The sequence below is a fragment of the Schistocerca nitens genome, chromosome 12, assembly GCF_023898315.1.
Source record: "Schistocerca nitens isolate TAMUIC-IGC-003100 chromosome 12, iqSchNite1.1, whole genome shotgun sequence".
Taxonomy (NCBI): Eukaryota; Metazoa; Arthropoda; class Insecta; order Orthoptera; family Acrididae; genus Schistocerca; species Schistocerca nitens.
In genome coordinates this window covers 95046550-95059054 of record NC_064625.1, presented here as the reverse complement: position 1 = coordinate 95059054, position 12505 = coordinate 95046550, and the positions used below count along the sequence as shown (strand labels likewise).

The 12505-nt window shown below is 46.5% G+C and overlaps 1 protein-coding gene and 1 pseudogene across 1 annotated transcript in view; both read right to left on the bottom strand.

Annotated features, from left to right (window-relative positions):
* LOC126214930 (homeotic protein proboscipedia-like) overlaps positions 1–12505 on the bottom strand; it is a 59890-nt gene that overhangs the window by 25099 nt on the left and 22286 nt on the right. The window contains exon 3 of the mRNA XM_049941569.1: positions 2932–3150. Within this exon, the coding sequence (XP_049797526.1) occupies positions 2932–3150 (219 nt within the window). The remainder of the gene's footprint in view (positions 1–2931; positions 3151–12505) is intronic.
* Positions 173–290, bottom strand: LOC126215395 (5S ribosomal RNA; annotated as a pseudogene).

Here is a 12505-nt window from a genome sequence, read left to right as displayed (position 1 = left end):
GACCAAAGGTACCGACCGGCCGCCTTGTCATCCTCATCCCACAGGCGTCACTAGATGCGGATATGGAGGGGCATGTGGTCGGCATACCACTCTCCCGGCTGTATGTCAGTTTCCAGGACCGGAGCCGCTACTTCTCAATCACGTAGCTCCTCAGGGCTGAGTGCACCCCACTTGCTAACAGCGCTCGGCAGACCGGATGGTCACCCATCCAACTGGTAGCCCAGCCCGACAGCGCTTAACTTCGGTGATCTGACGGGAACCGGTGTTACCGCTGTGGCAAGGCTGTTGGAATGGTAGTCAATGATGGGGTGTGAGAAAACTAGAAAGCAAGGCAATCGAAACGGCTGAGATGTGGTATTGCAGGAGGATACGGAAAAATTAAGGATAGTATAAGTCCGGGAGAGCTGCATCACTGAGTGAGACGGTCCCTGTGACGTATTTCAGAAACTCTCCACTAGAGAGCAGGTCCATCTCCTTGCGAGGAAGATTGTCAACAGACGTGTTGCTGTCGTTTTCGTGTTAGTTCTGGAGATAAATCACATTCTCTAGCCTGACAAGCTGAAAAATTTTCTCGTACAGTTGAATAATTTTTGTATTAAGGCTTATTTTCCACAATAATGATGTTGGCAAAGGCGTAGGGATGGAACCAACATGAAATGACCACCGTCTTACCAACCTGCAGACAGAAATCAGGGTCCATCTCCCGATTGGGAGAGATGGACCAATATCATTCGGTATATACAGACCACTTGTTTTAATCGGGAAGAGAAAAGCATATTTAAATTTAGTTTCAAAGCACGTGGTATAATCCGATTGAAGAAGGTCCCAGTTCCAGACTATGCTGATTTGTTGGAAGATACGTCTCTACCAAAAAATAACGGAATCTCACACACATGTCAACCAACCATTTCAGAGCTCATCAAAAAAGACAATGATACCAAAGACATCAAAAGAGCAGCCATATCTGGTATTCACGGATACAACATCGGACTCCACTCCTACTAAAGTAGAGACTACCAAAATTACCACTTTAAAACTGACTGCTCCTAACTCAGATAAAACTTATGGAAGAAATATCGCCCATTACTTCCTTTGATAACACCATGAATTTTACGAGGAGAGCAGCGACTGTATCGAAAAGGCTCAGCACTGTAGAAGATAGTGAAGCTGTAAGAAAGTAGAGGAATAACAAAAGAAAGGAAACTGAAAAAGACACAAAAAGATTACCAAAGCGAAATACTAGTAAAGAGAAAAATAGAATAAAGAAGGTAAAAAATAAGAATCCTGCAAGTAGCTCACTGTTTTCATCAGATGCGGACTCAGTAGAAGATCACGAAAATACACACAGGCTAATGCTTGAACAAAACCAACAACTCATTAGAGAATTCAATCAAGATTTATAATAAAATGATGAAATATTTAACAGTATAATTCTGTATTCATTAAAACATATTTCATATAAAAATACGTAATTTTAATTGACTCTTTTCTTTATGTGTAGCCATTTTTTATGGTCTATCTCTCCCAGTTCACTAATCCATCTCTCCCATACACCTGTGCACAAGATGGACCACTCATGGTTATTTTAATTTTATTATATCTATTGTGTGTTAAGCGGAGATACCTCAGTAATACACTCTATACGATCATGCTGCTGGAAGTCAAAAGAGGTTGAAGAACACACAAATTTTTAAATTCTAGACAGCATTCTGGAGCACAGCGATCGGTATAAAATTCTAAAAATGAAAACAGTCTCGATCGCGTTTTCAGATTTTTTATTTGTTAGCGACAGGTTTCGGTTCTTTTCTCAGACCATCTTCAGGCTTTTGACCGCAATTGTGAATGCTGGTGGCGCCAGACGGAGCGAGATCCTTAGAAGTAGTAGCGACAACCTTACTTCATAATGACGGCCGAAACCTGAAGATGGTCTGAGAAACCTGTTGCTAATAAATAAATAAATCTGTAAACGAAATAGAGACTGTTTTTATTTTGTTTTTAAAACACGAATTTTATACTGAAGAAAAGTGGTCCAGCTCTTCTGGACTTACCCTGCTGATAAGAAATGAGGAGGTCCTATGTAGAATCGACACTAGAAGAAACAGGGATGCTGCTGGAAGCCCGCCTGATGTACAGGTGTTTAAAATAACAATAAAGGAAAAAAAAAGAATCCGGGTAACATGATCGGGGAACACTACAGAACAGCCAAGGAAATTCTCTTGTTTGGAGCCACCAGTGTAAATGACGGTAAAACCGTGATGCACATCTAAAATGTTAAAAGAAAACCTGACTAACCTAAGGACATGACATACATCCATGCCCGAGGCAGGATTCGAACCTGCGACCGTAGCGGTCGCGCGGTTCCAGACTGAAGCGCCTAGAACCGCTCGGCCACACCGGCCGGCACACACGCACGCACACACACACACACACACACACACACACACACACACACACACACACACACACACATGCCCGAGGGATGATTCGAACATCCGGCGGGAGCGGCCACGCAATCTGTGACATGGCGCCTCAAACCGCGCAGCCACTCCGCGCGGCCCCTTCTGTCCAAAACAGACCACAAAGGCTGAATGATATTTAGACCTGATAACTGCAGTGGCCACGGTACATGCGACGATTCGTCAGCGTGCTCACAAAACCAGTCCTGGACGATGCGAGATTTGTGAACAGGGGGCCTGTCATATTGTAATCTGGTGTACATTTGTGACTATTAATACTGAGGACCCCCATATGGAAGTATCAGAGCCAGGTCGACTTCAGCTTTGCGCCGCTCCCACTGACCTTTGCCCCCGGCGTCTTCGAGCAGCGCGGCAGCCAGCGCCTTCTCGGCCTTCTTGTCGCCCCTGCCGCTGCCCCCGCCGCCCCCACCGCCGCCCCCGGAGGCGGAGTCCTTGCTGTCGGCATCGCTGTCGCCTCCGGCGCCGCCCCCCGCCTTGCTGAGCGTCTGCCGCTTGTGTTTCATGCGGCGGTTCTGGAACCACACCTTCACCTGCCGCTCCGTGAGGTCCAGCGAGGCGGCTATCTCGATGCGCCGCGGCCGGCACAGGTACTTGTTGAAGTGGAACTCCTTCTCCAGCTCCAGCAGCTGCGTGTTGGTGTAGGCGGTGCGGAGTCGCCGCGGCAGCCCGTTCTCTGCAAGCATAAGCCGGCACCACCCCGGTCAGGAATCCGTACTTCCCATCTGGGCTACAGCGAGACAAAGAAAACTACATGTGGACCCAACATCGATCCAAACGACACTTTAATTGAAAATGTTGCTGATTCCTCCTTCAGAGGAATCCATACTTTCTGTCTGTAGTCCCCCATATGGGGTCAATCGAAACAAGAAATGCAAGATATGAACCTTACAAATAACCAATGAACATTTTGGCAAGTATTACCACTAACTGCTCATAATCAGCACCAATCGTGTCAAGTCAACACATTGTCGATTTGGGATATGTGGAGACAAGAAACACCAGATGTGTATCCTGCCTCAATCGAACGTATATGTGGACGGGAACAGTTACTGATTCCACGCTGTTACCCTAGGTTTCCTGCAGATATACAGGGTGTAAATTTTAAGTTGACGAACCAGAATAACTCGAAAAACAAGCTTCACACGAAAAAATGTGTAGAATCCAAAGTTGATTATTTTCGAGGGGGACATCTGCTGATGCTAATAGGCCGCCATCCCAGCCCCCTGGGAGTGGGGCGGGGGGCAACTTTAAATTTTAAAAAGGGATCCCCAATTTTTTATTCCAGAATCAGATTGTACATAAAAAAAATTACATTTTGTTTTAAACATTTGTTTTGATTCTTGTTATTTGGCGCTGTAATTCAAGAAAATCCATGTTCTCATTTCTGCGCGGAAAATGGTTAAATAAAAAATGAGTTCACTCGATTGTAAGTAGGATGCTTGGTTAGTTAACTAGCTAGACAGATGATTTGTTTGATAATTAAAAGTTGTGTGGCCTCATGACCACGAAACAAACAAAACGTGTCCGAATCCGCGGAAAAAATTAATGCATACAGTATTTGGGTAAACATTTGTAAAACTAATTCCTCTCTCTCAACCCCCCTCCCCCATGGGGAGAGGGGGAGAGTGTTAGTTTTAGCGAATCAAAATTTACGAAGCAAATAAGTATTTTTTATTCATCTGTAGCCATTTTCCACACAAAAATGAGAACACGGATTTTCTTGAATTACAGCGCCAACTACCAAGAATCAAAAGAAATGTTTAAGACAAAACGTACGTAGTTTTTTTTAAGTAGAATCTGATGCTGGAATAAAAAATTGGGGTTCCCATTTGAAATTTTAAAGTTGCCTCCCGTCGCCCCCCCCCCAGGGGGGGGGTTGGGGTGGATGGCTAATTTTAGCACCAGCAGATGTACCCCTCGAAAATAATCAGCTCTTGATTCTACACATTTTTTCGTGTGATTCTTGTTTTTCGAGTTATTCTGGTTTGTCAACTTAAAATTTACACCCTGTATATCAGGAACATTCGAGTTAGGATTTGGTAGTTTCCTTCGGGGAAGATTACCGAAGCGGATCGTGCATTGATCTAATAGATACACGGGTAGGCATTCTTAGCGACTGTTTATTGTACCCCGATTTGCAATTGATCCAGTCATAGCATTGTACTTCTCATCTGGGATGCATCGGTACGTGAAATAAGAGATGGAACCCTACATCAACCCAACAGACCTTTGGGTAGAAATTGCTACTCATTCCTCAGTTACGCTTTGTTTTCTGGTAATATATCAGCACCATTCCAGTCACGACTTCGTACTTCCCATTTGGGATATACAATTACAAAAAAATTCCGATGTGGACTGTACACTGATCAAATGGGTATATGGATAGGCATTCTTGGTGACTGCTTGTTCTACCCCTATTTCTCTGCAAGTACAGCAGCTCCATTCACAACAACGTAACTCTCATCTGATACGCATCGAGACACAATATAAGAGACGTGATTTTTTGTGGTATCTCGTTGTGAGACTGAGTTGTCTGTGAGAGTTCCAGCACCAGTCCAACCAAGACTTCGCACATCCCATCTGCGACACAGCGAGACCAGAAAAAGTTAGGTGTGAACCCTACATCGACCTAATAAAAATTTGGATGACAACTGTTTCTATGTTCTCTGCCAATCAAAAAAAAAAAAAAAAAAAAAAGTGGTTCAAATGGCTCTGAGCACTATGGGACTTAACATCTGTGGTCATCAGTCCCCTAGAACTTAGAACTACTTAAACCTAACTAACCTAAGGACATCACACACATCCATGCCCGAGGCAGGATACGAACCTGCGACCGTAGCAGTCGCGCGGTTCCGGACTGAGCGCCTTAACCGCGAGACCACCGCGGCCGGCTCTCTGCCAATCCACAGACATGAATCACGACACAGTGCTTCCCATGTAGCATAATTTGCAAGTATTTGATCAATCCGATGGACATCTGGACAGATATTGTTAGCAAGTGTTCGTTGGGATCTGCGTATGAAATCTCTGGACTAAGTGTGCAGATGGATTACATACGACATATCTCTAATACTCCGTCGACAGCCCTATTACATGAACGACGGTTCCGCTACACAATTCTGTTTCGGTGTCTGTCCGCACCTACCTATTCACTGCTGCACTATCATCCATCATGTCCAGCCGTTTGATGTCCACAGCTCAACGAAGCTCTTCAAATGGTTCAAATGGCTCTAAGCACTATGGGACTTGACATCTGAGGTCATCAGTTCCCTCACTTAGAACTACTTAAACATAACTAACCTATGGACAGCACACACATCCATGCCCAAGGCAGGATTCGAACCTGCGACAGTAGCAGCATCGCGGTTCCAGACTGTAGCGCCTAGAACCGCTCGGCCACAACGACCGGCAATGAAGCTCTCTTGCATCGTTCACTATGGAGTACATTCTTAACACACATGCCTACATGTTACTCTATGTTTTTGCGACGTCTTTTACCCATCCTCCATCAGGCTAGCATCTGCGAATTTCTTATTTTCTACAATCTATATTAAGAACTTTATTCTACCCGTGAGCCATTTTCCTGGCTACATATTCATCCACCTCTGTCTTCTTTCTTATTACAGTCCTCACAGTACACCTCTCTCCAGTGTGTTTCGTGATTCGTCTGCTCGTTTTTCCACCTTTCGTAGTAATCGGTATAATGGATCTCTCCATTGATAGTTAAGCAACAGCTATTCTTGTAACTGTTTCACATTAAAAGTTCAAGCCTCATTCCCATTAGACATAATTGATAGTAAATACTATTCGATCTTCACACACACACACACACACACACACACACACACACACACACACACACAAAATCGATCGTGACCGGTCCAAATATCTCACGAAATAAGCGTCAAACGAAACAACTACAAAGAACGAAACTTGTCTAGCTTGAAGGGGGAAACCAAATGGCGCTATGGTTGGCCCGCTAGATGGCGCTGCCATAGGTGAAACGGATATCAACTGCAGATGGTGTGTCTACGCTTTCGCTGTATGCGGTAGAAACCTTTGATATGGTGGCTCTTCAACTACCAAACACTTTGGCCACCTTAGTCACTGAAGCATCCGCCATACTCGTTCCAACAATCTGCTTACTTTCGAAGTCACTTTGCTCGCTCATAATGCACTCCCATATGCACAGATGTTTTTTTCTGACCGCAGCTGACAGTTGCGACGCACTGAGGTAGTTTCACAGACGCCGTCCGTGGTCAAATCCAACGGAGCAACCCGCAGGCTTGGCTAGCAACAGCATTTATGTTCAAGCACGCAAATCTCGCGGTGTTTTTAGCCCCCCCCCCCCCCCCCTCTCTCTCTCTCTCTCGTTGCGTGCCAGCTATTGCGTACAAAGGCCAACGGACACATAATCAGGCGGATGATTTTACTAACAGAGCAGAGTGTCATACTCTTCGGAATGCACTGCCATGATCCCCAATGAGGGTTTATGGTTGGCCCGCTAGATGGCGCTGCCATAGGTTAAACGGATATCAACTGCAGATGTGTCTACGCTTTCGCTGTACGCGGTAGAAACCTTTGATATGGTGCCTCTTGAACTACCAAACACTTTGGGCACCTTAGTTACTGAAGCATCCGCCATACTCGTTCCAACAAGCTCCTCACTTTCGAAATCACTTTGCTCGCTCATAATGCACTCCCATCAGCACAGATGTTTTTTTCCGACCGCGGCTGACAGTTGCAACGCACTGAGGTCGTTTCACAGACGCCGTCCGTGGTGAAATCCAACGGAGCAACCAGCTGGCTAGGCTAGCAACTGCATTTATGTTCAAGCACGCAATTCTCGCGGTGTTTTAAGGCCTCTCTCTCTTTCGTTAGGTGCCAGCTATTGCGTACAAAGGCCAACGGACACATAATCAGGCGGATGATTTTACTAACAGAGCAGAGTGTCATACTCTTCGGAATGCACTGCCATGATCCCCAATGAGCATTTGTGTGGTTATTTTGATAGAGCATCGCAGTTGCGGCTGGGTGGGTTGCTCTCTCACAACAATCAGGCTTCAGGATGTCTGCCCCTTCACTCTGTGGTGTCACTGCCAGACACCACACTTGCTAGGTGGTAGCTTAAATCGGCCGCGGTCCATTAGTACATGTCGGACCCGCGTGTCGCCACTGTGTGATCGTAGACCTAGCGCCACCACACGGCAGGTCTCGAGAGACGTACGAGAACTCGGCCCAGTTGTACGACGACGTTGCTAGCGCCTATACGGACGAAGCCTTTGCTCTCATTTGCCGAGAGACAGAATAGCCTTCAGCTAAGTTAATGGCTACGACTTAGCAAGGCGCCATTAGCCTTACATAGTTTGATAGTTATCGTATGAAATGTCTCATCAAGAATGCTGTATTGCCCGCATCTCGTGGTCGTGCGGTAGCGTTCTCGCTTCCCACGCCCGGGTTCCCGGGTTCGATTCCCGGCGGGGTCAGGGATTTTCTCTGCCTTGTGATGGCTGGGTGTTGTGTGCTGTCCTTAGGTTAGTTAGGTTTAAGTAGTTCTAAGTTCTAGGGGACTTATGACCACAGCAGTTGAGTCCCATAGTGCTCAGAGCCATTTGAACCAATGCTGTATTCACAACAAGGATAAATAAAAGTTAAGTATTTGAGGAGCTGCATACTTTTCTTATTAGAATTCACTACTTATCCTGTTCCAGAATTCACGCCCGTCTGCGTTAGATAGCGTGCATTTCGGCCTCCTCTATCTACAAGGTGTTGGCACATTCACCAACACATCACACTCTGCGATAGTAGATACGGGCATAGCCAACAAAAGCAGTATTTACGACAGTTCGACAAAATACCTACCACGCAAAAGCAACACAACTCGTCCATGAGTAGTTGCTGAAAGATAGTCAAACAATGGAGCGTTCGGGATCCTTGCACGGGTAGTTTGGAAAAATGTTAAAATTTCCTGTAAGTTGGTTTACTGTCTTCAAAACACGGGAAATGCGTATCAAGTCCGTTTTTAATATCCCGACACGAGTTATGCAATGTTACTGGCTGTCTCTGTAGCAAGTTCACACCCAAAACTAGCTAGAAGATATTTAGTCCGACCCCATATTCTGAACTTTTTCATCTTCGTACATCCTTATTTAAACTGCATGAAGATGGGACACAGCCGGTATGGTTTTTATTAAAAATGAAATCCCTCCAGCTGTACTTAAGAGCCGGCCGGAGTGGCCGAGCGGTTCTAGGCGCTACAGACTGGAACCGCGCGACCGCTACGATCGCAGGTTCGGATCCTGCCTCGGGCATGGATGTGTGTGATGTCCTTTGGTTAGTTAGGTTTAAGTAGTTCTTAGGGGACTGATGACCTCAGCAGTTAAGTCCCATAGTGCTCAGAGCCATTTGAACCATTTTTGTACTTAAGATTTTATATTTACTTCGCTACTAGTTTTCGACATTGCGTCAACGCCATCTTCAGGCCCATACACTTTGTTCAATTGTGTGTGAAATCTTATGGGACTTAACTACTAAGATCATCAGTCCCTAAGCTTACACACTACTTAACCTAAATTAACCTAAGGACAAACACACACACACCCATGTCCGAGGGAGGACTCGAACCTCCGCCGTGACCAGCCCACAGTCCATGACTGCAGCGCCCCCACCGAGCGAGGTGGCGCAGTGGTTAGCACACTGGACTCGCATTCGGGAGGACGACGGTTCAATCCCGTCTCCAGCCATCCTGATTTAGGATTTCCGTGATTTCCCTAAATCGTTTCAGGCAAATGCCGGGATGGTTCCTTTGAAAGAGCACGGGCGATTTCCTTCCCAATCCTTCCCTAACCCGAGCTTGCGCTCCGTCTCTAATGACCTCGTTGTCGATGGGACGTTACAACACTAACCTAACCTAACCTAACATACAGCGTCCCAGAATACTCGGCTTATCCCGCGCGGCCGTACACTTTGATGAAATCGGTTGTGTGTGGCTCGCTCTACAAGCCCGCGGTGAGACCAAAACGTCTGAACGTCCTAAACAGTCACTGACTCACGACCAACTGCGACTTAACAGACTGAGTCGTTCAGTAGGCTTCTTGTAAAGAAGCGATCGCCATAATGTCTCGCTAGATGCACGAAAGACGCCACGCGGAGTTTATGTACGAGATGAAATGTTCACACGCTAATATCTCCTAAAATGTACCACTCACAACGCTCAAACTCTCATAAAATACACTCCTGGAAATTGAAATAAGAACACCGTGAATTCATTGTCCCAGGAAGGGGAAACTTTATTGACACATTCCTGGGGTCAGATACATCACATGATCACACTGACAGAACCACAGGCACATAGACACAGGCAACAGAGCATGCACAATGTCGGCACTAGTACAGTGTATATCCACCTTTCGCAGCAATGCAGGCTGCTATTCTCCCATGAAGACGATCGTAGAGATGCTGGATGTAGTCCTGTGGAACGGCTTGCCATGCCATTTCCACCTGGCGCCTCAGTTGGACCAGCGTTCGCGCTGGACGTGCAGGCCGCGTGAGACGACGCTTCATCCAGTCCCAAACATGCTCAATGGGGGATAGATCCGGAGATCTTGCTGGCCAGGGTAGTTGACTTACATCTTCTAGAGCACGTTGGGTGGCACGGGATACATGCGGACGTGCATTGTCCTGTTGGAACAGCAAGTTCCCTTGCCGGTCTAGGAATGGTAGAACGATGGGTTCGATGACGGTTTGGATGTACCGTGCACTATTCAGTGTCCCCTCGACGATCACCAGTGGTGTACGGCCAGTGTAGGAGATCGCTCCCCACACCATGATGCCGGGTGTTGGCCCTGTGTGCCTCGGTCGTATGCAGTCCTGATTGTGGCGCTCACCTGCACGGCGCCAAACACGCATACGACTATATTGGCACCAAGGCAGAAGCGACTCTCATCGCTGAAGACGACACGTCTCCATTCGTCCCTCCATTCACGCCTGTCGCGACACCACGGGAGGCGGGCTGCACGATGTTGGGGCGTGAGCGGAAGACGGCCTAACGGTGTGCGGGACCGTAGCCCAGCTTCATGGAGACGGTTGCGAATGGTCCTCGCCGATACCCCAGGAGCAACAGTGTCCCTAATTTGCTGGGAAGTGGCGGTGCGGTCCCCTACGGCACTGCGTAGGATCCTACGGTCTTGGCGTGCATCCGTGCGTCGCTGCGGTCCGGTCCCAGGTCGACGGGCACGTGCACCTTCCGCCGACCACTGGCGACAACATCGATGTACTGTGGAGACCTCACGCCCCACGTGTTGAGCAATTCGGCGGTACGTCCACCCGGCCTCCCGCATGCCCACTATACGCCCTCGCTCAAAGTCCGTCAACTGCACATACGGTTCACGTCCACGCTGTCGCGGCATGCTACCAGTGTTAAAGACTGCGATGGAGCTCCTTATGCCACGGCAAACTGGCTGACACTGACGGCGGCGGTGCACAAATGGTGCGCAGCTAGCGCCATTCGACGGCCAACACCGCGGTTCCTGGTGTGTCCGCTGTGCCGTGCGTGTGATCATTGCTTGTACAGCCCTCTCGCAGTGTCCGGAGCAAGTATGGTGGGTCTGACACACCGGTGTCAACGTGTTCTCTTTTCCTTTTCCAGGAGTGTACAAGCCCGCGGTGAGACCAAAACGTCTGAACGTCCTAAACAGTCACTGACTCACGACCAACTGCGAGTTAACACAATGAGTCGTTCAGTAGGCTTCTTGTAAAGAAGGGATCGCCATAATGTCTCGCTAGATGCACGAAACACGCCACGCGGAGTTTATGTACGAGATGAAATGTTCAGACGCTAATATCTCCTAAAATGTACCACTCACAACGCTCAAACTCTCATAAAATACTACACTGTAGTCGTTTTTCGTCAGCGACATGAAAACCGATGAAACACGCGAATTTCCTCACTTTGGTACAAATTCGATCAGCGCGATTTAACACAGGTGTTTACCAGAAGACAGCTACCGAATTACTATATCCATTCATAGGTCTGAGGCACAATTCCCTGCTCAAACGCGCAGGAAGTGATGAATTCCTATTGGCTGGCTTGTTAAGCACCAATCAGATCAGCTCGAGCACCTCTACATTGCTGTATTTCTGATGTCAGTCAATCAGATTACCACAAGGAAATTAGACTAGAAAACTCGTAATCTGGAAATTAAATAAAATTTAATGAAAACAAAATACTACTCCTCTCCACAAAACAAATTACTAATAAATTTAATACTCAACGCTCCTTCTGGCTACCTTTTGCGAAATCAAGCTCACTCGAACATACGGCACAATTCCCCTACTGCACAACAACTTTCTCACATATACATTTACATGGTTTTAATAAAATACCATATTCTCACTTTACGTATGTCCACCATTCACTCTCTCAGTCACTCCACAACACTCACACAACCAAAACAATATTAAATAACTATTATGCAAAGTACTACTAATGACGTCGGAAACCTTTGGTAACGAAACTAAAGAAAATCCCAGAAAATTGGACTATATGAAGCTATCATCTTGTCGTAGTTTCAGTTGATGCTATAGATGAATACCTTACAGTCGCTAACTCGGTTTCGCAATGCCAGCACGGTATTTATGTGTTTCAGGTAAAAATTTATAACTCGGAAGGTATTGATGCTATTGATTTCAAATTTTAACAGTGCGGTTGTGTTACCCATTTAACAGTACTTGTTCAGATTCATAGAGAGTGTATATAACAGGGTTGGAACTTTAATAGTGGCAACTATTTATTTACAGCTCGTACAAAATAGACACGTGTTTCAAAGTTTTACTGACCTTCAGTGTAGTCACCAGTATTGTGTGTAACCAGTTGCCAGCGATGTGGAAATCGTGTTGACAGTTCGAGTGGCGCGGTCTATTTGCCCGAGAATTTGTAGCAGTTCTGAAGCGAATGGCGTGAAGTGTTTCCTTCAGTTTAGAAATCGAGTTGTACTCACGAGGGTTTAAGTCAGGGGAGTGCAGTAGGA